This window comes from Lissotriton vulgaris, chromosome 1_1, assembly GCF_964263255.1.
Source record: "Lissotriton vulgaris chromosome 1_1, aLisVul1.2, whole genome shotgun sequence".
NCBI lineage: Eukaryota > Metazoa > Chordata > Amphibia > Caudata > Salamandridae > Lissotriton > Lissotriton vulgaris.
Window position 1 is genome coordinate 317,431,686 of NC_141685.1, and position 23,374 is coordinate 317,455,059.

A 23,374-nucleotide genomic window follows, 5' to 3' on the forward strand; every position below is an offset into this window, starting at 1 on the left:
CAGAGCTTTTTCTTCTGGGGTCCCTCAACGCTCTTCACCAGGCCAGATTCAGTGAGGGTTCGCTGGCTTGGGTTTAGACCAACTGCCAGTCAAACTCTGGAAGTCTGACCTCTGGAGCTTTTCAGCAGGACAAGCCTGGACGGCAGGCTGGCTCGCGGTTGAGGGTTTCCGGCTTGGCTTGCCAGGTCAAGTCAGTCCACTTATCAAGCTTTTTTCCAATTTGATTCAAACTTCTGGAACTTCTACCTGAAGTTCCTTTGAGGGTCCTAAAGTTTCCACAATTTACGCCACGGTCTGGAAGCTCTAAGATGGTCCTTGAAAATTTGGGACTCCAATTCCCACAATCCACTTGGTTAAAACCCTCACAAATCCACTGTTAGTACTCCAGACTGGGTATTCTACGTGGTTATGGACCATGTGAGCTCTATTACCTGTAGCTTGCAGGGGGTCCACTCTTTAGACCATTTAAAGTAGGTTTGATCCACAGGGCTGTAGTTCCAGACTGTGCAGCAGGCGCAGTCAGTCAGAGTGCAGGGCCTGGTTGGTACAAGTAAAACGTCCAGCATGGACCCTTCTTCTTCTGTACTGACCTCTCAGATACTTATTCAGTTGTCTCTGTGGTTACATAGGAGGCCACTTCTGTCCAATGAGGTGCAGGACAACACCCCAGAGCATGACCATTTCCTCCAAAGTGTGGCGTAATGGGTTCCTAAAAAGCAATATTTCTCCAAAATTCAATAAGGCTGAAGTCTCAGCAGAGAGGCAAGAGCTACCTAAACCAACCTCCAGGATGACTCATATCCATATTCTCCCTCCCCCTGGCATCTGCACATCCCTTCTTTAAGCCTTCCATCTGCTGGGTTTAAAGTGTAGGGGTGGAAATGAAACTTGTTTCTCCTGCCTGTCTCCTCCTCCTATTGAAGATTTTTGTTTACAACCCCTACCCCTTGCTCTGGCATTCCTACAAAGCAAACCTCTCTCCTTCCAGCCAGACTGGCCCTTTCACCTCCAAGGACTACTTATCACCTCATCAAAGCAGCCGGGCTAATCCATTTACTCTAACCAATCAGGAGAGATCACCGGAAGGCTGCATTTTGTCTGTACATTTTAGGTTACATTCAACAATAGTATAGTGTTGGATTTTTCAATACCATTCTAATAAGTCCATGAATTATATTATCTGATCCTCCTGGCGGTAATTATTAATTAATAACTTCTTGGTATGTTAACATATGTGGCTGGGGATCGGCAATGGTGAAAATAAACTGGGCAGTTTCTCTTTTATAAGGACCCTGTCTATATACACAGAACCCTTGAACCCTGGAATAACCTGGGGAGACTTTAGGGGTACTGAATATGTCAAAATATTGCAGATCCTCACTCCACAGTGCTCCTAGCTCAAAAGTCGATTTTGGTAAGCACTTTACTAGAATGTGGGAAGTGAATTTGTGCAATTTCACTAAACCCAAGACGTATACAACTTATTTTATAAGGGTTCTCCGTATAACTACCAGAGCCCCCACCACTGGGACACCTAGGGGAGACCTTGGGGTTATCTAATATGTCAAAAGTTTGCAGGGTATTTATTTTTAAATGCCCAAAACACCAAAGGCGAGTTTGGGCACAATTTGCATGTTAAAGCAGTCCCTGAAACACAGGGCTGCTTTTAAACTGACCTCAGCAGTGCACACATGTGAGTGCAGGAAGGGCTGCTGGCCTCCATCCTGCCATGCCTATGATATACTAGGGACTTAAAGGTAGTTTGACCCTCCTGCCCTATTATGTGCTTTGGCCTTATAGGGGAGGTCATGCCAATCATAGGGGTACCCTAACCCATAGTGTATCCTAGTGTATGTAGGTGTTTTCACTGAATTCTAAGTGTGTTTTCTCTATAGCACGGGTCATAGGCCTGCCTAGGAGAGCCAAGGCCACTCTCAGATTCAGAAAACCAGCATCCAGGGGTCTCAAATGAGGCAGAAAGCGAACAGGTTCTAATTTCCAAAAAGGAGCATCTCAGAACTCATTAGCCAAACAACTCAACAAGGAGCCAATCAAGAGGTGGGGAGCCCACTGCCTGGTATACCAGCACAGAATAGGGCCCAGATGCATTGTGGTAAATGCAGTGCATAATAACACTCACTTTAGTTGAATTCCTTATTATTATTCATTGTTGGTGCAGCCATTTCTGTGTGTATCTATAGATGTGTTTCAGGATAGTTGTCCTTCAGCAGAGAGTGACAAGTGAAAATTCGACAGTACGGCTTATTTTTGAGGTTATGCGGTATGGTCCAGATAAAATTAAACTAGCAAAAAAAAAAGACTAGAGTTGCCTGAATATAAACAAAAACAATGAGTCATCTGTGTCATAAAGGCAATCACTGAACTTTGAAAACATCTAAGGGTATTGCGCATACTGTTTTAATAAAGTGAAAGTGTCTAAAAATCAAACTGCTTTTTATCATTGTTTACAATATGATCATAGTTTATATATGTTTTAATGATGATTTGATGTATTTGTATTATTGTTTAATCAAGATTGTTTGTGGCATGTAAGTTCCTAATTAACATTTGTTGATTCATAGGTGTATGTGTTTTTTCAAGTTATACATAAGGTCTGTCATACCACCTACTCTTTGCTACTCTATGTGATACATTTACTATGGTCCTCTTGTTTTCTGCTACTTTTCCCACTTGCCGCTAGTTCTTGTTTGCATTTTGTTTCCTATTCTGTAGGTGATGCTGCCTTTTCTTTCTCTTGCAGGCTGTAGAGGGCGGTGTTGGACTACCCCTGTCTGTGCAGTGTGTGGCTCTGCCCTGGCAGGAGGAGCTTTGTCTGCGCTTCATGAAGGAGGTGGAAACACTCACCGCAGCAAAGAAGAGGCACTAAATTGGCTCCCATATGAAGCAGGGACACAACTACAAAAATTGCCTGCATGACCCACAAAGCCTCGCTCTTCAACACCCAGATATACCTCGCATAAAAACTTGATATACTCACCCTTGTTTACTGTTTGACTGTTATGATTGTATTTTGATCTGTTGCTTTATTGATACTACTTTCTGTACCTTTCGTGATCACTAAATCGTAAAGTGCTCTGATAAACCTACAGGTCAAGTTTGCATTATATAACAGGTTTTAAATAAAATATTTTTAAAAAGTCAGCGTACATGTCCCTATTGAGTTCCAAAGTCGGCCAGCTTTAACTCATTCATCCATATTACATCTTCTATTTAAATTTTGTTCCAGGTGAAGTGAAGCCACGCCTTCTAAGAATAGTTCTGAAAATACAGCTGATTTTCTCATTGATGAAGAGAGGCTCCTGCTTCATTTCTAACAGTAGCAGCCCAGGGCTTACAAAAACACAGAACCTATTGATAAGGCCACTGGTATTATGATGCAATCAAATTATGCGGCAAGAAAAGGCAAATAACACTGAACACCTTGGCAATATTGTGGTGCCATCATATCATTGTAACGCACATTAATGCTGTAAGCACAGCAGCCCCACCTCTCTTGGACTAGTTGAACAGCAATCAGCAACTAAAAGGTTACAAGTTCTCTTTATTAGTGACTTTTTTGTGTTATCAATTTTTTTTTGTTCAAACATAAAAATTATGCAACAGGTTTATTAATGGGAAGTATGGTAGATCTACAAATTTGTAGAAAATGTGGCAGCTGCACACTCACATAATTCCAGTGGTCTTGCCATTTGGTCCGATTCACACATATGCCCATGCGCAAACACAAGGACCAGTTTCATGCTTGTAGATGGGCAATTGCATGTTTCCAGCATTAAAGGATATATGAGTACTTAATTTGTAAAAGAAATAAGTGCTGGGACCTCATCAAGAGGCCACTGCAGCTTGCACCACCCGTTACTCCTGCCAGCGCTCTTAAGGACAGTACTAACACAACTACTGGCATCACACATCTACAAGTGTGACAATGCAGACTATGCCACGCACCCAAAGCTATAAGAATGGCTTAGGCAGCAGGTACCTGTCATTTTTAATATATAGTCTGGGCTGCTGGAATTATGCGGTAGTAGAGGGTAAAATTATGTGGTGGGACAAAGTAAATTATGCGACAAGAAAAGGTACATTATGAGGCATTATGCTGCACATTTTCTGATAGTACTGTTATGTCAATTGTAAACTTGTTAACACTGTCGGGGCATTAGCTACACCTCTTTAGTATTTATTTAATTCATTTATTTTATTTATTTATATAGCGCCTGAATCACCCCCAAAGGGGTATCTCTGCACTTGTGGACAGGCGTAAAGGTGCTGGTGCTATGTGAGGGGTCTAAAACAAGAATGTTTTCAGGGACTTTGTAAAGTACAGATGATCCGGGCACTGCCTCAGTGTGATTGGGAGCGAATTCCATATCCGAGGGTCGAGGTACGAAAATGCTTTCCCCCCTGTCCTGGACTTATTGATCCGGGGAACTTTAAGGAGGGATTCGGAACTCGATCTAAGGTCTCCAAGAGGGGTATATTGGCAGAGTTTCTCCTCAAGATATGCCGGACCATTACCACACTCCACCTTGTGGACAATGCAGCAAACCTTGAATGTTATTCGTTTTCGCACTAGAAGCCAGTGGAGCTGCAGCAAGAGCGGACTGGAAGAAGATCTTTAGGTGGCGTTCAGTACCAATACCCACAAAAGAGAGACAAGGGATAATAGTTTCTCTAATTCCCTTATTCAAATTTCAAGCCACCAAAGCAGAGAAACCAATATCGCATCAATATCGGAACTCGTCTGACTATCAAGTCATACCAGATCAAGTTCCCCAGGAATACATAGACAATGACACACGAGACTCATTAGGAACACCAGAGGGAGGTCCGCAGGTGTCTTAAAACTGCCCTCACACACCTTGCGGTGTCATGCTTCATCATTGGGCCGCATCAGACACCTAGGCGCAGACCAACACTCTAGGTGGAGTGTAAGATTTTTTTTGACGAAGACAGGTGGTGGGAGTAGTAAAAATAACAAAAAACGGGAGTATAAATACACACAAGACACTTGCAACAATACGTGGAAAGGAAAACATAAAACATATATGGCGGGATTACTTCTTTCCCACACTAACAGGACCAAACTAAGCAATAAAGTGTAAGGTAAAACAGGCAAGAGATTTCCCAGTATCTACTTTATTCCAAAAAGGAAAACTCTGGCTGGATTAAAATGTAACAATGGGGGTATGTATAGGGAAGTTATGAACCCGTGATCCCCTCTGCTTATACCAACATGTTTCTGCCTCTCTTGGTTGCCTCCACATGGATGACTTTAGGCTTTCGTCAGGGTGTTGGTCCCTGCTTTCCAATCCCTACCCAAATAGGGTGACTATTACCTTAAATTAGTTTTTTGAAGTGGATAAAACTGTTCCACCTTTCGATATCACCCTCGCCAGAATTTCTGTGGGGAAACAAATACACGAGTTTAAGAGAACTTCTCTTAACCCGAGACTGTGTGGGGCAGGTTCTCTCGACGTCACATAGTCACAAGAGAACGACTCGTCTCGTGCTCCCACTATTGCAGTCCACCGCCGATGCGTGGTAATATTCACCCTATTTGGGTAGGGATTGGAAAGCAGGGACCAACAGCCTGACGAAAGCCTTAAGTCATCCATGTGGAGGCAACCAAGAGAGGCAGAAACATGTTGGTATAAGCAGAGGGGATCACGGGTTCATAACTTCCCTATACATACCCCCATTGTTACATTTTAATCCAGCCAGAGTTTTCCTATTTGGAATAAAGTAGATACTGGGAAATCTCCAGCCTGTTTTACCTTACACTTTATTGCTTAGTTTGGTCCTGTGAGTGTGGGAAAGAAATAATCCCGCCATATATGTTTTATGTTTTCCTTTCCACGTATTGTTGCAAGTGTCTTGTGTGTATTATCACTCCCGTTTTTTATTATTTTTACAACCCCCACCACCTGTCTTCGTCCAAAAAAAACTTACGCTCCACCTAGAGTGTTGGTCTGCGCCTAGGTGTCTGATGCGGCCCAATGATGAAGCATGACACCGCAAGGTGTGTGAGGGCAGTTTTAAGACACCTGCGGACCCGCCTCTGGTGTTCCTAATCAGTCTTGTGTGTCATTGTCTATGTATTCCTGGGGAAATTGATCTGGTATGACTTGAAAGTCAGACGAGTTCCGATATTGATGCGATATTGGCGTTCAGTACCAACCAGGCCACTGTATTTTGGACTACCTGTAAGCGGTTTAACAAGACCTCATTGGCCGAGATTAATAAAGCATTACAGTAGTCGAGGCGACTTAAAACTAGCGTCTGAAAAAGCGTCTTCCTTTGTGTGGTCTGGGAGGAAAGGAAATACTCGTCTCAGCAGACAACACGTGAAAGCATGAGCTCACTGTATGGGTCACCTGTTCCTGCATATTCAGACTTGCTCAATGCGCACCCCAAGGTTTTTTTACTGAGGTTTTAGGGGCGCAAGAGACGCCCAGCTGCCCTGGCCACCACCCTGGTGTCCACAACAGTGAGGCCTCACCGAGGAGCATAATCTCTGCCTTCCCGGCATTTAGTTGGAGAAAGTTGTTACACATCCACTGAAATATTGCTGACATACCAGAAGAGAAGGCGGTCTGAGCTGTAGTGGAGGATTTATCAAAAGAGAAAATTAGCTGGGTATCATCCGCATATGATATTGGAGTGAACCCATATATCCTCAAAAGGTCGGCCAAGGGAGCAACATAGATATTAAATAGGGTTGGGCTTAACAAGATCCCTGAGGTATTCCCTTGATGAGCATCCTAGCCTTAGACCTGTAAGGTCCCAGGTTTACTGTCTGGAGGCGATCAGAGAGGAAGCTTGTCATCCACCATAGGGCCTCTCCCTTTATCCCAGATTCCTCTAGTCTCCTGAGGAAAATCTGGTGATTGACTGTGTCGAACGCTGCTGACAGATCTAATAACACCAGTAGGGTAGATTGCCCTGTGTCTAGTGCTAGCCTGATGTTATCCATAACAGCCACTAGGGCTGTTTCCATACTATGTTTAGGCCTGAAGTCTGAGTGTGATACATCCAGGCTGCCTGAAGCTTCAACATCGGCTGACAGACGTTTATTAGTATGTTTTTCCAAGATTTTGCTCAGGAGCGGTAGGAGGGATATTGGTCGCAGATTTGCAAGATCTTTGATATAGTACCAGTTTACCACCCAAATATTAGCAATGAGCAACGGAAAGGTGATCATTCCACCTTTGCAAAGGACCATCCACTGCACAGCAACACGTTTGATGCATTTTTACTATCTTTTGAATCATATGAGCTAGAAACCTTTTTCTTTTACTAACTTCTGCAGATTATGCTGCAGATGATGGATTATGTAGCAAATGCATCACATCTATATTTATGCAAATATCTCCGCAGTCGGACAATCGCATTGTGACAAGTGTTGTGCAAAAAGTACCAGATATCACCTGCACAAATCAAACACTGGATACTACGGTGACCAACCATCTGTAAATTTCCCTGACCATCCGTGATTTGGATCTCAGGTCCGTTGTCCGTGATGATCTCTTTTACGGATTTCTTTTGTCCATAATTTTGGGCATTGCTGGGAACAGCAATGTTACGCTGCAAGAAGCCTCTTCCTCTGAACACAAGAGCATCCTCACCCCGCCCATGGTCATTCTGTATGCCAGCTGATTGTCACATAAAAGATGACAATGGGACAGTCTGGCGACGAGGAAGAGGAATGCAATGGCTTGAGCAAGTCTCAGATTCGAACTTTGGCTGGACCAATTCAATCATTAAACCGGATGTTTGGGCACAAACTGCTTTTGGTTTTTAAATATAATATTTTGTGCCCCTTTTACATTTGCACATAATACACATTCTCTAAAACAGGAATAATTGGTAATATAAATACGAGGTTCGCAGTTATCCATTTTCACTTATACTTCTCCAAATAAGGGGAAAAATCCGACTTCCCATCTGTTTTTATTTTTAAAATGGAAAGAAAATTAAAGTAGGTCTGCTTTTGACGGACTCTCACTGCTGTTCACCTTTCTGGCTAATACTTGTGCAGATTCAGAACGGGAAGAGTTGAAAATAGCTTCAGACATGTGCATGTTGTATACCTTAGCATTAGTGTTTTCATATTGTATGCGACTGCTTTTATCAGTAAACCTAGAAAGAATAAAGTAAAAAGACAGAAGATTAACAAAAAATAAATATGGTTAAATACTGATTCAAAAATCATAAAAATAACATTTGCAAACCAGTACTATATTCAATATATTAATTATATACTAATGTCATTTGGGATGGTGAAAGCTGCTAGAGCCCATTAGACAGTGTGTCCGCTACCCACATGCCCATAGACTGGCAGAGTGCATGGCCAGGACCGTAGGCAGTCCGCCAACCCAACGATCTCATAGCCAGGGGGTGTAAGGCAGAGTGTACAGCAAGGACTGTGGTGCCCACCATCCCAGCATGCCCATTGGCCACAGAGTGTAATACTGGAACTGTACTCCCACAGTAAAGTTGCGCACAGTGGCTGCCCTCACTGCCCTCCCGCTTCCTCTTTCATTGTGACCTGAGACTCTAACTTTCACTCTCTGGGAAACAAACAGCTTTCACATGAACCAGACTCCACAGGATGACGAGCAACAGTTTCTCTTAGGGGAAGTACTGCTGGAGAGGGGGTGGAAAATAAAGAGGTCCATGGTCCACTGCCCTCCCGGCGTGCAGCGCCTCCGCTGGGTGCCAAAGCCCTGGGTGACTCAACCCGCCGTCCCAAACCGACACAAGATATCAGCCAGTAAGCACGGAACTCAGGTTCGAAATGCTCCTGCTGACTGCCGAAAAGCAGAAAACGAATTCCTTGTATGGTGCTGTGGTACCACAAGAGACGATGTTGCTGCTGCAGCCCTCCACCTGCCTCGAGGCTGCAAGAGATGCATGAGGGCATGGCTTCGGGCAGTCCTTCTGTGGGAAAGGCAGGCAAGACAACATAATCTGCACTTGCAGATCACCGATGTGACTACAGAGTCCCTTGCACCCTAATTATTTTTACTTTTAAAATGTTTTACCCCTAAGAATTTTATGCCTGTGGCAACCGCCACTGTGGACCTGTGCATCCTATGCGGGGTCCTACCAGTATGTATGACATCTGACTCTTAGACCTTGTAGCCCTCATTGTCTTAAGTAATATTTCCTATACATTGAATATAACATTTTTATGAGTCATTGTCTTTATATAATATGTGTGTGATGTAATGCACACTTACACCCTGCCCTACATACTTGACATGAGTAACACCACTATGAAAAAAATTAAAAATAAACATGAGAGAGGGTCATGGGAAGATGAGTGACATGATTGGAGGGTGGTAGCAAGTCTGAACTGGCCATACCGGGCTTCGGGCATTTCCTTAGGAGGCTGGAAGGATGGGGGGCCGGTTTTGTGACTGGGGGCCGGCACTGCAAAGTTCCTTGTATATCCAGCAGTTTTTGGGCAACAATAAAAGTGTCACAATAACTGGTGACTAATGTACCTTCTGGAGAGAGATGGAAGTTTTGTCTAGTGGCAGTTTTGAATCTACTAAGGCAGCACTGAAGGTTAACATGCCTGCTGCAAGGAATATGTACCATGCATATCAAAGAACAATATTTTATGTACAGAGCTCAGGGTGTTATTGCTTTTGTCACTAAGATTATTTTCTTACTGTGCAGTTCATTACTTACATGTGTTATCTAGCACAGTTAGCTACTGCCATCAAAGAGCTGCATGCAAGCTGCATTGTACAGGTTAGAAAGTTATATTTCATTCCAAGTCTTTAATTATCCTGATGTTACTAACAAAGGTTTGTTTGGGTAGAAATGCATTCTTATAATTAAAGTCAGCCCTAACCACGGTGTTGTGTTCTGAATCTTGAGTTTGTGCTGCTTCAGACCAAGCACTCTTACACAGTTCCTATGGGTGGTATGTGCATCATACAGCTTGTAGTCCCCTTTGCCCTATGTAACATTTTCTATACACTGATTTACACATGTAGGATTCATTGCCTCTGTATGTGTGTGTGATGTAAAGTTCTGCAACATCTTATACTGGTACGAGAAGACCTATAAAACAAATGAAATACATGTTATGTTATGTTATTTGGATTTTTTAAGCGCACAGCTGCCCCAGCTAAGGGGTGTCCCGGCGCTATAAATGTGAGACTAGGGCTGTGGAGAGATGAGGCACCGTTTTTGATAGTGGTGGAATCATTGAAGAGCATCATCAAAGATTGTTGTATCCTGGTGCACAATAAGGTCATCATTTACTATGCTTGAGGAGCTAATACAGTTGAATATCTAATGACAAATGTGTTGTAAAATGTACCATGTTTTAGCAAACTTTCTTGGGGGTGCAAAAACAAAGGCTGTAAGCTATCACATTGTAACATACAACAACTTTTAAATATCTGTAAATGAACAGTGCAAATTTTTCCAAACATATCAGCAGTTAAGAAACCCCAAATGGACTACTTTTTTGTCATTTAGAAGTGTGCTGGAAACATAGTTTCAATAGGATCAAAACAATCAAGACACTTTACGTGGTGATGTTCAATGATACATATTTGCTGAAACCACATTTCCACACATTAGTATTTGTGCGCTATATTGTTTTATCAGAAAAACTGCATGTTGCTTCCATTTGAATATTAAATGTTCTGTATGTAAAAGACAGTGCCTCCTTCTGACCTACAATAATGCCCCAACACTGTATACAGTTTCTAGTCTGTTCCACACTTCTGTGTCACAATGAGAATCTGCAGTTTACAGCTCTCAGAAATGGAACAGCCCAATCAGTATACTATTTCCAATATACAGGTAAAATAAACAGAGCTGAAATATGGCGAAGTGTAAAGGAAGATTCTCTTGGACATACACTATTCATCAATCATAAATCCAACAGACAATTATATAGTTCAAACACACTTATGCATACATAATCGAGGTAAAGGGTGATTAAAAAATACCTCAGGGTTAAACTCCAAAGGAACAGCTGTATATAACAAAAGGATAAATAACCAAAACAAATTAAATTAAAAAAAACGCAAATTGTTTTTTTACATAATATCCTGAAATGACATAAAACAATAATAAAAGTAATCCAATACATATATTCAAATTTAAAAACTACCCAGAGAACACAACGAATATGAAAAAATAAATATATCATAATGAACTTGACGCCAGTTCTCCTTGTGGTTACTTCCAGGAACTACCTCATGTCTATCAAAGATCATGTTCTAAAAGACTGATGGTGTTTATGACTTGATTCCTGTTAGAAAGAACCAATTTTGATGTATCTATTTTTTCACATTTGTTGTGTATCTATGGGTAGTTTTTTCAATTTTATGCACACACTGTGCATTTTGTAAATATGAAAGTTCGTTTATTAAATTTGCTCAAGGGAAAAAATAAACGTTTAATCACTTCTGTGCAGAAGTCTTAAACCTGTATATGTGATCCCATTCATACTGTGAGTACAGGCCTCTGATGCAGAGCCAAATTGCTTAAGGACAAATATTTCGGATTAACATTGTTTTGTAGGTGGAGATTTCACACTATTCAACGTCATCGCAAAAATAAAAAAAAAGTATGTTTGTTGCCAGGTAAACTCAAATAAATGATTGAGCTCTTCTGCCAAGGACTGGATTTATTGTGTTTGCATTTCTTTGTTCATGATAGTGATCCAGCCCTCTCATGAAGAGATCAGTGCCCGCTGTTCATCCAGTACACAGATGCAACAGACAATACCACGTTAACAGTTTTGTGTCTGCAGTATTTGAATTTGTCAGCGATATTGTTGGTATCCTGTAAATAGGATCTGAGTATGCGGTTGTGTTGATCGAGTAACAAGCGTGTGCAGCATAATATGCAAAGCTTGAATTTAACACCGTATTGCACCACATAATATAATGTTCGTTGTTTCCAGTCCTGTGTTTATATAATCAATTTGAGGCACAATATTGTACAACTGCCATTGGTTTTTACTGCTGATAAATTCAAATTCCTCCTCCTTAAATCCATTTAGGTGCAATAACCAATAGCACCACCAGTGCGAAGCTGTTTCTTCAATGGGTTACAAGATTAAATCGTCAAACGTTACTTAATAGTGCAATCAAATGCATTACTTATACATTTAAAATAGTACTTCTAAAAGTATTAAAATGATTGTTTACATGTGTTACTATCTATAAATGAATGAAACTAATCCTGAATATATCTTCTGTCATTTTAAAGCTATTTATTAATGTTGGCCATTTATATAGAACAACAATCAATCTGAAATGTCTATTAACACATCTGCAGTATGTATTCTTAATCAGTAATTATATCAACCTCTGATTTCACGTAGTCCGGGCCAGAATTTCATATATGCCATAGTAATCAGAGCTACTTTGGTAATTTCGTGTGACTCTGCAACACAGATTTACCAATAATAACACGATTATGCCCACTCATGTAATTGAGAATAATTTAAAGGGAAAAATCCTACCATGAGAGCACATTTAGTGTGAGTGCTCAGTATTTGTGTTCTTCTGCATTTAGCACTATTTCTTAGTGCAAAGTACTTAATTGCTTCCATTTTTGATGGAAGAGAGCATTTTGTGCCAATAAAATAGCACAAAGGCGGGGAATAATTTGGGGGGGGGGTAAATCCTACCCCAAATGCACATTTCACTCGCTATTCATGTTCTCTTCCATTTAGCACTAGTTCTTAGCGCAAACTGCATCCTTGCTTCATTTTGTAAGAGAGGGGGCATTTTGCGCTCAGAAACTAATGCTAAATGCAGAATTACTCTTCTCGCCTAATTCTGCGTAATCTCTCTGAATTTTTGGCCAATTCCTCATTATTACGCCACACAGAATAACATGATATATGCCCACCCCTAATTTCAGTTTGCCGAAATGTGTCAAATGACTCAGTTCCTAAATGTATGGGATGTTGTGGTTATGAGTAGAGACTACAAGGTTATCTGCATCCTCAAGCAAATCACAACAAACATATTAAGACACAGTGTCTCCATAATGAGAGTCTCTGGCCTTTTAAGGCCTGGCAATGCCAAAAAACATTTCTGTACAATATCCAGAGAGTGAGCTTTCTCAGTCAATCAGCCTCAGCCATTGGCTTTTTTGGGTTTGCCGCCTTCATCCATTGCTTAAACGTAGCATCACTCACATCTTGGATCAGAGGAGCACTTCTTTGTCACCATCATGCTAATGGCTGTTAGATGTATTCTGCCTCCTAGGGAGTGCTTCCATTGCAATGCATGAGGTGCATTATTTTGAGTGACAGCAATATAGAAAGTTTTGTGAATGAAGAAGTTAAAAGCACCACATTCTGTGTTACACAAATGCTTACTTGAAGTATGATGTAAAAAAATATGCAAAATGTGCAAATGCAATGAAATATTTGCTGGAGTAATTTTTCAACAAAAACGGTTTCTTTTATTTTTTTACAAATGCCAAGGAAAAATTAGACAGCATTTTTTTTTAAAAGACCCCTTTCAAGTATTATAGTGAGTTTAAATGTGTTTCTTTTTCATACCTTTTTTGTTGTTGCTACAAATCCCTAACACTTGCATGTGCATTTTTAAGAGCCTCCAGTAAAAGGAAAGACAATAGCAACAACTAAATAGCATTGGAAAAGTAAGATAGATTGACTTTGCTATCATGATAGCAAGGATGGGAAAGAAGAAGTCTATACCATTTCACCTAGATAGGGGCTCGCTGGAACAAGTAGAGTCATTTATGTATTTAGGACTCTTCTTTGACTTGGAACCTAATTTGTGGACTATGATGGCAAATAGAACTAACATGCTGCAAAGAAGTATAGCCGCCTTGTGGAAATTCGCCTCCAAACTGGGGAAAAAATCAATTACTGAAATGCTTGAAATATATAAAGCGAAATCAATAGCTATAGCAACCTACGGAGCTGAAATATGGAGTATAGCAGAAGTGGGTGCCTAGCAGAAAGACAAGGACAATTTTGCCAAAATAATTGCTATCAGTAAAATCGGCTTGTTCGCATCTGATTGCCCACAAAGAACTTGCCCTCCCTTTCATTTCTGACACTATTAAATTGGCCGCACTCCTTTTATGGTTGCTCATCTGGAAAAGGGATACGGTTGGATTAAATCAAACCATACTAAAAGATGTTATAAATTTAGATCAAGCCAACAATATCCCTTGGCTAGTATATGTTAGAAGGTCTCTTACAAACCTGGGCTTAGCCCATTTATAAATATAACACCAAACAAATGTTTGTCCTTTTCCAAGTCTAAGCTGAAAGAGGCCGTCTTCATAAAATGTGAGCTAGAAAGATGGCAACACAACCAAAGTGAAGCTACAGTTATTCACTACCATACCTTGCCCAGAATCCCCAAGGGACATGACTCTTATCTCTCCTTTGTTTCTAACAATACGCATCAATATATTTTAACAAGGATGAGGTTAAACTTTGTCCCCTTGTTGGTAGGATACCCGGTGCATGTATACTCACTAAGGGGCATATTTACAAGGATGGAGTTAAAATTATCGCCGCTTTAGTGGCAGGAAACTGCTGCTAAAGCGGTGATAATGGGCTTGATAATAGGCTCTTGAGAATTCCAGAGAATTCCAATAGAAGCCCAAGTTTACACCAGAACATGCACTGCAGGCCATGTTTCCACTATAGTAGCTCTACTGTGAAGCCCCCAAGGGTGGGAGTAAGTAATGACCGCTGTGGGCTCCTGCTCCTGCTCATATTCGGAAGTCACAGACAGTGTGAGGTGTGGTTACACCGGAGGCAGCAGCCCCACAACTCCTCATTGTATTTCCATGCTCCAGCATCCCCTCTCCCACTTTTCTTTTTCTCTAGGCTTCGGCCAGCTCAGATCCTAGACAGTGCAAACCTAAAAGACGGAGACTGGGAGGAAAATGCACACCAGGGCCAAACTCTCACTTGGTTATAAATGCAGAGGGTGCGAATGGCATAGCGACTACACAGAGCCCCCACAGGGTTTTCATTGGCAGAGCAAGGAGGGCAGCAGTGGGAGGCACACAACCAGGAGTGCGCTCGTCGACCAATGCTGCATCAATAGACAAGAAAAAACGCTATCCCTGCTTAATCTTTCAAAAACATGCTAATATTTTTAATGCGCAAAATGTTAGGAATGTAGCATAATATATTGTGACTGTTTATCTGTGGCACGGACAATGGGACTGGACGGAGAAGGCACGGACAACGAGAGTACGGGTGATGAGGGGGGAGAAGAGGGGGAGAAAAGGCATGGACAACAGGAGTGCGGGTGGAGAGAGAGGTGAGAACGCACGTACAACGGGAGTACGGGCGGGGGAAGGGGAGAAGAGGGCAAGAAGGCATGGACAAGGGAGTGCGGGCCGTGGTAGGGGGTGAGAGGGCACGGACAATGGGAGGGAGGGGGAGTAGAGAAGGCAGTAGGAGAACCTCATTAAAGAAAATAGTGCTCACTGTCTAAACAACACGTACCATGAAACACTCGAAGTAAAGGGGCCAGTAGCCATGGGTGGATACAAATGACAACATGACCGTAATAAGGTGGGACTAACAAGCCTATAAACTAATCCGAAGGCAGCATTTACAAAGGACAAAGACACAAGCCAATGAAAAATATAGGCTTCGCTCATATACTGAACTACAGCAGATCTTCACCAGAGCAGGGCTTGAGCGCTGACTCTAGGCTCGACCTAAAAATGATGCATGCTTTACGTGTATCCTTTTTTTTATCTAGCCGCATCTCCTTAAACATAACAAACATTGGAATTACCAACAAGTCTACCTTATAAATGAAAGTTCCTTTCCTGTTATTGATGGGTTTAGGTTCTGCATACGTTATCACTCATGCACTTGCACACTATCACTTATCCTTTAACTAATGCATCCATTCATCAGCCCACTAATTCATTCTTGCATTCCCGTAAAATAAAACACATACACACTCAGTATTATATGCAACATAAATTAAAAGAATAAAAGTAGAAAAAAAAAAGCTGCGTAAACAGGGCAGGTATGTGCCTGCAGTAACAAATAAAATAAACATAGCAGCAGAGGACTGTTTTTCAATAGTGTTGTAAATAGTGTATCATTTTCTTAAAGTTCCAGCCTGGCCACCACATTTAAAATCAACATGGTGGCAATCTTGGAATAGTGAAAAAAGTTATAATATACTGACATTATCATTCATATGTATTGGACCACTAGAGCCATGATTATGGAAAAGACGATTGTCTAGTCATTTGATTTTGAGGCTACGACAGCCATGATTGAATTTATTGTATGATATATTGTAGAACTGTCATTCTAAATGTGTGAATTTGATTACTTTACGATAACCTATGAATAGTTAAAAGCCAGAAGGGTGATCCTTTGTACAAGACTTATAATAATAATGAGTTTATCAACTTGGAAAATAATATTTATTATTATTATTTATTTTTGACATTTCAAGTAACAAAATACATATCTGCAGGCTTTAACACAGTGCAATAACAAGCCACTCTTAAAAGCCTAGTGGTTTCAACATATGTCAATTATAATGACTACATACAGCCTATTGCCTTTGCCATCCCTTTTCATAATAAACAGATCACACCCAAGGCATATGACATGCCTTTTCCAAATGAAGCAATCAGGCACACATACTTTGTTACTGGCTTGGAACTATAAGTGATGCAGACCTAGTAATATTAGCATATTATTTCCCACAAGCCACTATCGGGTATACTTTACTGAAGTTATAAATCTGTACAAAGTTACACTTGTCAAAACAGTATGAAATACCTCATAAACGATCCTATCGAAGATTATCAGAATGTCCTCTGTTTGTACTAGTGAGTAATCAACACCAAAATGTGTGGCTGCAGGCTTTAGCACAGGGTAATAATAACACATCCTTAAAGGCCTATTGCCTACTTCTTCCAATGAGGCCTATATTCTTGACCTATAAACTTTGACTTAAAACCATAACCAAGACAGGCCTAATGAAGTGCACCTTCGATGCTTGTGACAAGGTCAACTCGTCATGGGTTTTCCCTGCCCTGTGCTTATGACGAGTTGACCATGTCACAAACAATGGGATTTTGAAAATTTCAGCGCAGGAGGGGGAATATTGCCTAGCAAGGATGTGGTTAAACAAGCAGTCATCATGCATACAGGTACATAATTACAAATACGTACATGTATTGAGAAAACCATATACAATCCCAGGAAGAGGGTATAACACAAGAATTATCACAGTCAATCGATCAATCAATCAGGGGTTTGTAAAGTGCACTACTCACCCGTTATGGTCTCAAGGCGCTGGTGGGGGGTGGGGGTAGTGTAGTAAAAATGTACCCCATAGGTTTGCTGGGGTGAGGAGAACCAATACTAAAATCTTTTACTACGATGTAATCTGTGAGATTTAATGTAACTGAACACAGTGTGCTAACATTCCATAGTTAAATGCCTGGTGGCTTTAAAAAATGATTTTCACAATAAATACGCCAGGCCTACTGCTCTGGTTATATCTTTTCAAAATAATCAGATCAAGCCTCTGGCACTGGGGATATAGTTTCCCAGTGAAACATTCAGACCTATAGTTTGTATCATTGGCTTCTCACCATAATCACTCAGAGGAATGTAAACTACCACCGCCAAGCTCCAGAAGAGACTCCAGCGGATCCAGAACGCCTCAGCCAGACTCATCCTCGACATCCCACGAACCAGTCACATCTCCGAACATCTGAGAGACCTTCACTGGCTCCCCGTCAACAAAAGAATCACCTTCCGCCTCCTCACCCACGCACACAAAGCCCTACACGACCAAGGCCCGAGCTACCTCAACAGCCGAGTCAACTTCTACGCTCCCAAACGCCACCTTCGATCAGCCAACCACGCCCTCGCCGCCGTCCCCCGCATCCGAAGAGCGACTACAGGAGGAAGGTCCTTCTCCTACCTGGCCGCCAAGACCTGGAACTCCCTCTCGACCGACCTGCGCCTGACCCAAGACCACCTCTCCTTCAGGAAGAAGCTGAAGACCTGGCTGTTCGAGCAGTAGCGGCACCCCCCCCCCCCCCAGCGCCTTGAGACCCTACGGGTATGTAGCGCGCTTTATAAGTGTCAATGATTGATTGATTGATTGATTGATTGAAAAGCCAGCCATCGGACACAAAGTCATAAAATTACAAATATATACAAATTTACATTTGGCGTAACAAAATACTAACTCATCTAAGAAGGCTTAAGAAGGATTATGAAGGTTCAAGTCTTCTATCCCCAGGGTTATGTCAGAGCAGGTCCCAACACCTAAACCCTTGAGTATTATGGTAATCAATGAGATTCCATGCAACCTACTCTTACAAGCCTATTGACTCTATCATATGTTTTTAACTATAACATTTTTATTCATGAAATAAACCGATGAGGTCTATAGACTTGATCATTGACTTGCCACCCAAACAAAAATTGTATTGAGCATAAGCTTTCACACAAGGCACAAAGTGCAATGCAAGAGTTTTTTTTTCAGTTGAAGCACACAACTTCTACCCAATCAAATACAGCATGCGGGTGGAGCCTTAGCCCTTTCTCCATAAAAGTTCTGAAAGTTCATTTTTTATTGACCATTTGAGGTACTGTGACATCTGTGCTGTCAAAGCAGACCTAAAATGGATACAAATTGTTTGATGTCATTGTCAAGAAAAGGGCTGCAGTAATCGTTGTTATATTAGGTAATAGCTTAACCGTCGCGTGTTGCTGCGATCTCAGAAGAAAGGAAATTCAAGGAAACTCGTTATGATAACATTCAATATACATTGTGTCATTTTTATTCAAACTTATTAATTTTAATATGGAAAACATTTCAAAGTGTGGCTTGAGCAGTGCGTACTCGATCGGCTTCCAATCTTGATTCTCGTTGCTCTCCTGTTTCATTTGAGTGGGCTTGAGCAGTGCGTAATTTATCGGTTTCCAGTCTTGATTCTTGTTGCTCTCCTGTTTCATTCGAGCGGGCTTCATCAGTGCGTAATCGATCTGTTTCCAATCTTGATTCTCGTTGCTTGTTTGTTTGAAGAGAACGGGCTTGAGCAGTGCGTACTCGATCGGCTTCCAATCTTGGTTCTCGTTGTTCGTTTGAGAAGAACGGGCTTGATCAGTTTGTATTCGAACAGCTTCTAATCTTGCTTCCCGTTACTCGTCTGTTTCTGAAGCTCATAATGCCTTTTTCTTTCGTGCTTCAGATGTAGATCGACCAATCGATTTCCGTTTGGGGGGGCATAACTGTTGACGATAATGCTAAATTCGCTGACAATTTCAGTATTCAAAAGCTTATGAGGGCCCTGGGGGGGGCTGATATTTAAAAAAAATTATGCCAGAAACCTTCGCAGGAGTCTACTCAACAACTTCCCAAAGTTTCATGGCGATCGGATGAATGGTGTAGTAATGCATAAAGGACAAACAGACAGAAAGACAGACAGACATACATTTGTTTTTATATATATAGATTATTCTCTCCACTACAGCATAGATGACAAAGATCTACGGGGCATATTACCAACAACTAGCGATAATTTTTGTCTCTAACTTGTTTAGAGACAAAAATTATCGCCGCACATCGGCGATTTTTATCGCAGATAAACCTTGCTATTAGCAAGGTTTATCGCAAATGCGATAAAAAACGGGCGCAATGCATGAATATCGCTGAAAAGTCAGCGATATTCATGCATTATCGAGCAAATGCTCTTAGCCATGTTATCCACCTCTCATTGGATAACATGGCTAAGAACTGCTCAGGGCAGGTGTTAGCTTTTGGAGATATTCGCGCTTAGCGCGAATATCTCCAAAAGTTGGTAATAGGAGATAGCGATGTTAGGCACTATTTCCAGTCGCTAACATCTTGGCACGCCCACTTTGCATGTCATTAGTGATAAATATCACTGACATGCAAAGTGGGGCCCAAGATGGTCGCTATCTTCTATTAGCTGTCACTAACTGGTGTTAGCGACAGCTTGGTAATAGGGAGACAGGAGTTTGAATGGTACTCAGTATTCATCTGCACCGGCTAGTTCACAGATGAGTTTTTATGCATCTATTAAATGCCAAGAATGTTACAGAGATGGCAGAAAGTCACCTTAATCTTAATGGTTTTTCGGCGCAAAATTAGCTGCCTTCAGTGAAATGTTAATTTGCTGTGCATTGGGTATCCCCTGATCTGATATTCCCCATACATTGCACATTGGAAAGTAGAAGTACTGCCAACAGACACAAAGAAAAAATGTAGGCCAGATAAATCTATGCATTTCAACCACTTATGAGTTGAAGGTCACTGACTATACTGCTAATCAATGGCATCAAACTCATTGGCATTGTGTTGTAACTTGCATTCCTTGCCCCTTTTTTGTCCCTAACACTGTGCCCCATCAGAATGCGGACTCCACCGATCCCGACACCGCCGCCCCTACTCTCAGACAATGGATCGACGACTGCGCCAACACCCTCGCCCCAATAAAGTCACCCTCAAACAGCTACACGAGCAAGAAAGCCACCTGGTTCACTGAAGACCACCAGGCCTCCATACGAACATGCCGAAAATTGAAGAAGAACTGGCTCCGCGAACGATCAGCGGTCAGCTTCACAGCACACAAGAGCGCCACACCGCAGACACCATCAACTCATAAGAGCCGCCAAGAGGGCCTCCTTAAAGGACTGCCTAGATAACAATGCACACAACAGCAAAGAGCTCTTCAACATCTTGAAGGAACTCTCCAACCCCAGCTCCAACACTGACATCCCGCCTTCGCAAGAACTGTGCGACTCACTGGCCACCTTCTTCCACCGCAAGATCGCCAACATCTATGACCGCTTCAGAGCCACAACCACCACCCCCATGACCACAACCTGCACCAACCGCCTGCTTTCTTGGACCAGCGTCAACGACGAGGACACCAGCAAGATCATGAACACCATTCACTCCGGATCACAATTTGACCCATGCCCTCACCACATCTTTAACAAAGCCAGCGCAGCCATTGGACCCCATCTCCAGAGAGTAATCAACATCTCCTTCGAGACAGCCACATTCAAAGAGAGCTGGAAGCAGGCTGACATCAACGCCTTACACAAAATTCCCAAGGCGGACGCCAAGGACCTCAAGAACTTCCGACCCATCTCCCGGCTTCCGTTCCAGGCGAAGGTCAGCGAGAAAATCATCAACAAACAACTGACCCGCTACCTCGAGGAGAACAACATCCTGGACCCATCCCAGTCCGGTTTCCACAGCAACCACAGCACCGAAACCTCCCTCATCGCCGTCACCGATGACATCAGGACCCTGCTTGGCAATGGAGAAACAGCGGCCCTCATCCTCCTGGACCTGTCAGCCGCCTTCGACACAGTCTGCCACAACACACTATGAACACACTTACACGACACCAGAATTCAAGAGAAGGCCCTGGACTGGACCACATCATTCCTCTCCCACAGAACTCAGAGCATCCACCTTCCCCCCCGTCTGCTCCAAGGCCACAGAAATCATCTGTGGCGTACCCCAGGGCTCTTCCCTCAGCCCGCCACTGTTAAACATCTACATGGCACCCTTCGCCTGACAGCACAACCTCAATATCATCTCCTACGCTGAGGACACCCAGCTGATCATCTCCCTCACTAAAGACCCTCACACCGCCAAAACCAATCTCCACGAAGGAATGAAGTATGTCGCTGAATGGATGAAGAACAGCCGACTGAAGCTGAACTCAGACAAGACAGAGGTCCTGATCCTTGGCCCCACCCACTCAGCCTGGGAAGACTCCAGGTGGCTGACAACACTGAGAACAGCACCGACACCCACCGACCACACACGCAACCTAGGAGTCATCCTCGACGCCACCCTCTCCATGACTAAGCATGTCAACGCCATCTCCTCATCCTGCTTCAACACCCCCTGAATGCTCTGCAGGATCTTCAAGTGGATCCCCACCGAATGCCTCGGCATGCCTGATCCTCGACATTCCCCGCTGCAGCCACATCACCCCCAGCCTGAGAGACCTACACTGGTTCCCCGTCAACAAGAGGGTAACCTTCAAGCTCCTCCTATATGCACACAAAGCTCTCCACAACACCGGCCCAGCATACCTCAACAGACGACTCAGCTTCTACACCCCCACCCACCAGCTCTGCTCCGCCAGCCTTGCCCTCACCACAGTCCCTTGCACCTAAAGAACGACCGCCGGCGGCAGATCCTTCTCCCACCTTGCCACCAAGACCTGGAACACCCTCCCCACTAACCTACGGCAAACCCAGGAGCTACTGGCCTTCAAACGACTCCTCAAGACCTGGCTCTTCGATCAGTAGCAGGACCCCTATCCCCCCCGCGCCTTGAGACCCTAACCGGTATGTAGTGCGCTATATAATTGTATTGATTGATTGATTGATGTTATTTCCTCATGTAGAGCATTTGAATACCACAAGTCACTTCTTTGTGCTGAGAGACTATTAAATATGGTAACAAGGAAATCATTTGCATATAAGCGTGAAAGAACACCTCTTTCACATAAACTTTGGATCATTGTCCTGATTGCCATTAAACTTTTGTAATGGACTGATTAAATGAACAGTAGGAGTGAATGTTATATACATTGGGCCTCGGTTTTGTGTAGTTAATCTTTATCTGACAATCACATGATCAATGGGAATCCTTTACGTTATACGTCTGTTCTTTCCTTCTATTTACAAGTATGATAATATGACTTTATTTAATTAATTCCTTTTTAACGGACAGATGTTTTAGCTCATTCTTTGCATTTGTATGCAAATGAATCCCATGTTAGCATAGTACCTTCATTTGCTAACAAGAGGTTATTCGGCCGCCCATTCGCTTTAACACTAAAGTGCAGATGGTAGTCTGTTTAGGGTAATTTTCTAGTACAGCAACTGAGTTCTTACTTCCTTTTTCATTCTTTACAATTCTTCCTCAATGTCCGAATCAGAAACTTTATCTTATTCTGATGAATATATCACAAAAATTGCAAGTGGCCCCTCACTTCTAGGGACTAATGGGTCAGCTCTTCAACTGCAAAAAGACTCAGTCTTGTCTCAACCAGAAACACTGACAAAGAAAGTTATCCAGGCTGAAATTCATGAAAACTTTCTAGCTGACTGTCTTAACTCTAATATCATACCAGTAGAACTTCAGGTGAAAAATATTCTAATCGTCATGACAGGAGACAAATATTTTAAAATCAATTTTGGTTTTGCTGCAAACAAATGTTCTAGAACACAGATGGTTCTCAGTATCGAGACAGCAGTAAATCACAATTAAATCAGGGAAGAGATCGATGAGCTAGAAAAGGA

The 23,374-nt window shown here is 42.3% G+C and overlaps 1 protein-coding gene across 1 annotated transcript in view; it reads left to right on the forward strand.

Moving 5' to 3' along the window:
- The window catches only part of LOC147747113 (vitamin D3 hydroxylase-associated protein-like), a 639,379-nt gene extending 636,218 nt beyond the window's left edge, over window positions 1-3,161 (forward strand). Inside the window, exon 15 of the mRNA XM_086952364.1 lies at window positions 2,762-3,161. Coding sequence (XP_086808490.1) covers window positions 2,762-2,887 — 126 coding nt within the window. The 3' untranslated portion in view covers window positions 2,888-3,161. The remainder of the gene's footprint in view (window positions 1-2,761) is intronic.
- The last annotated feature ends 20,213 nt before the right edge of the window (window positions 3,162-23,374 follow it).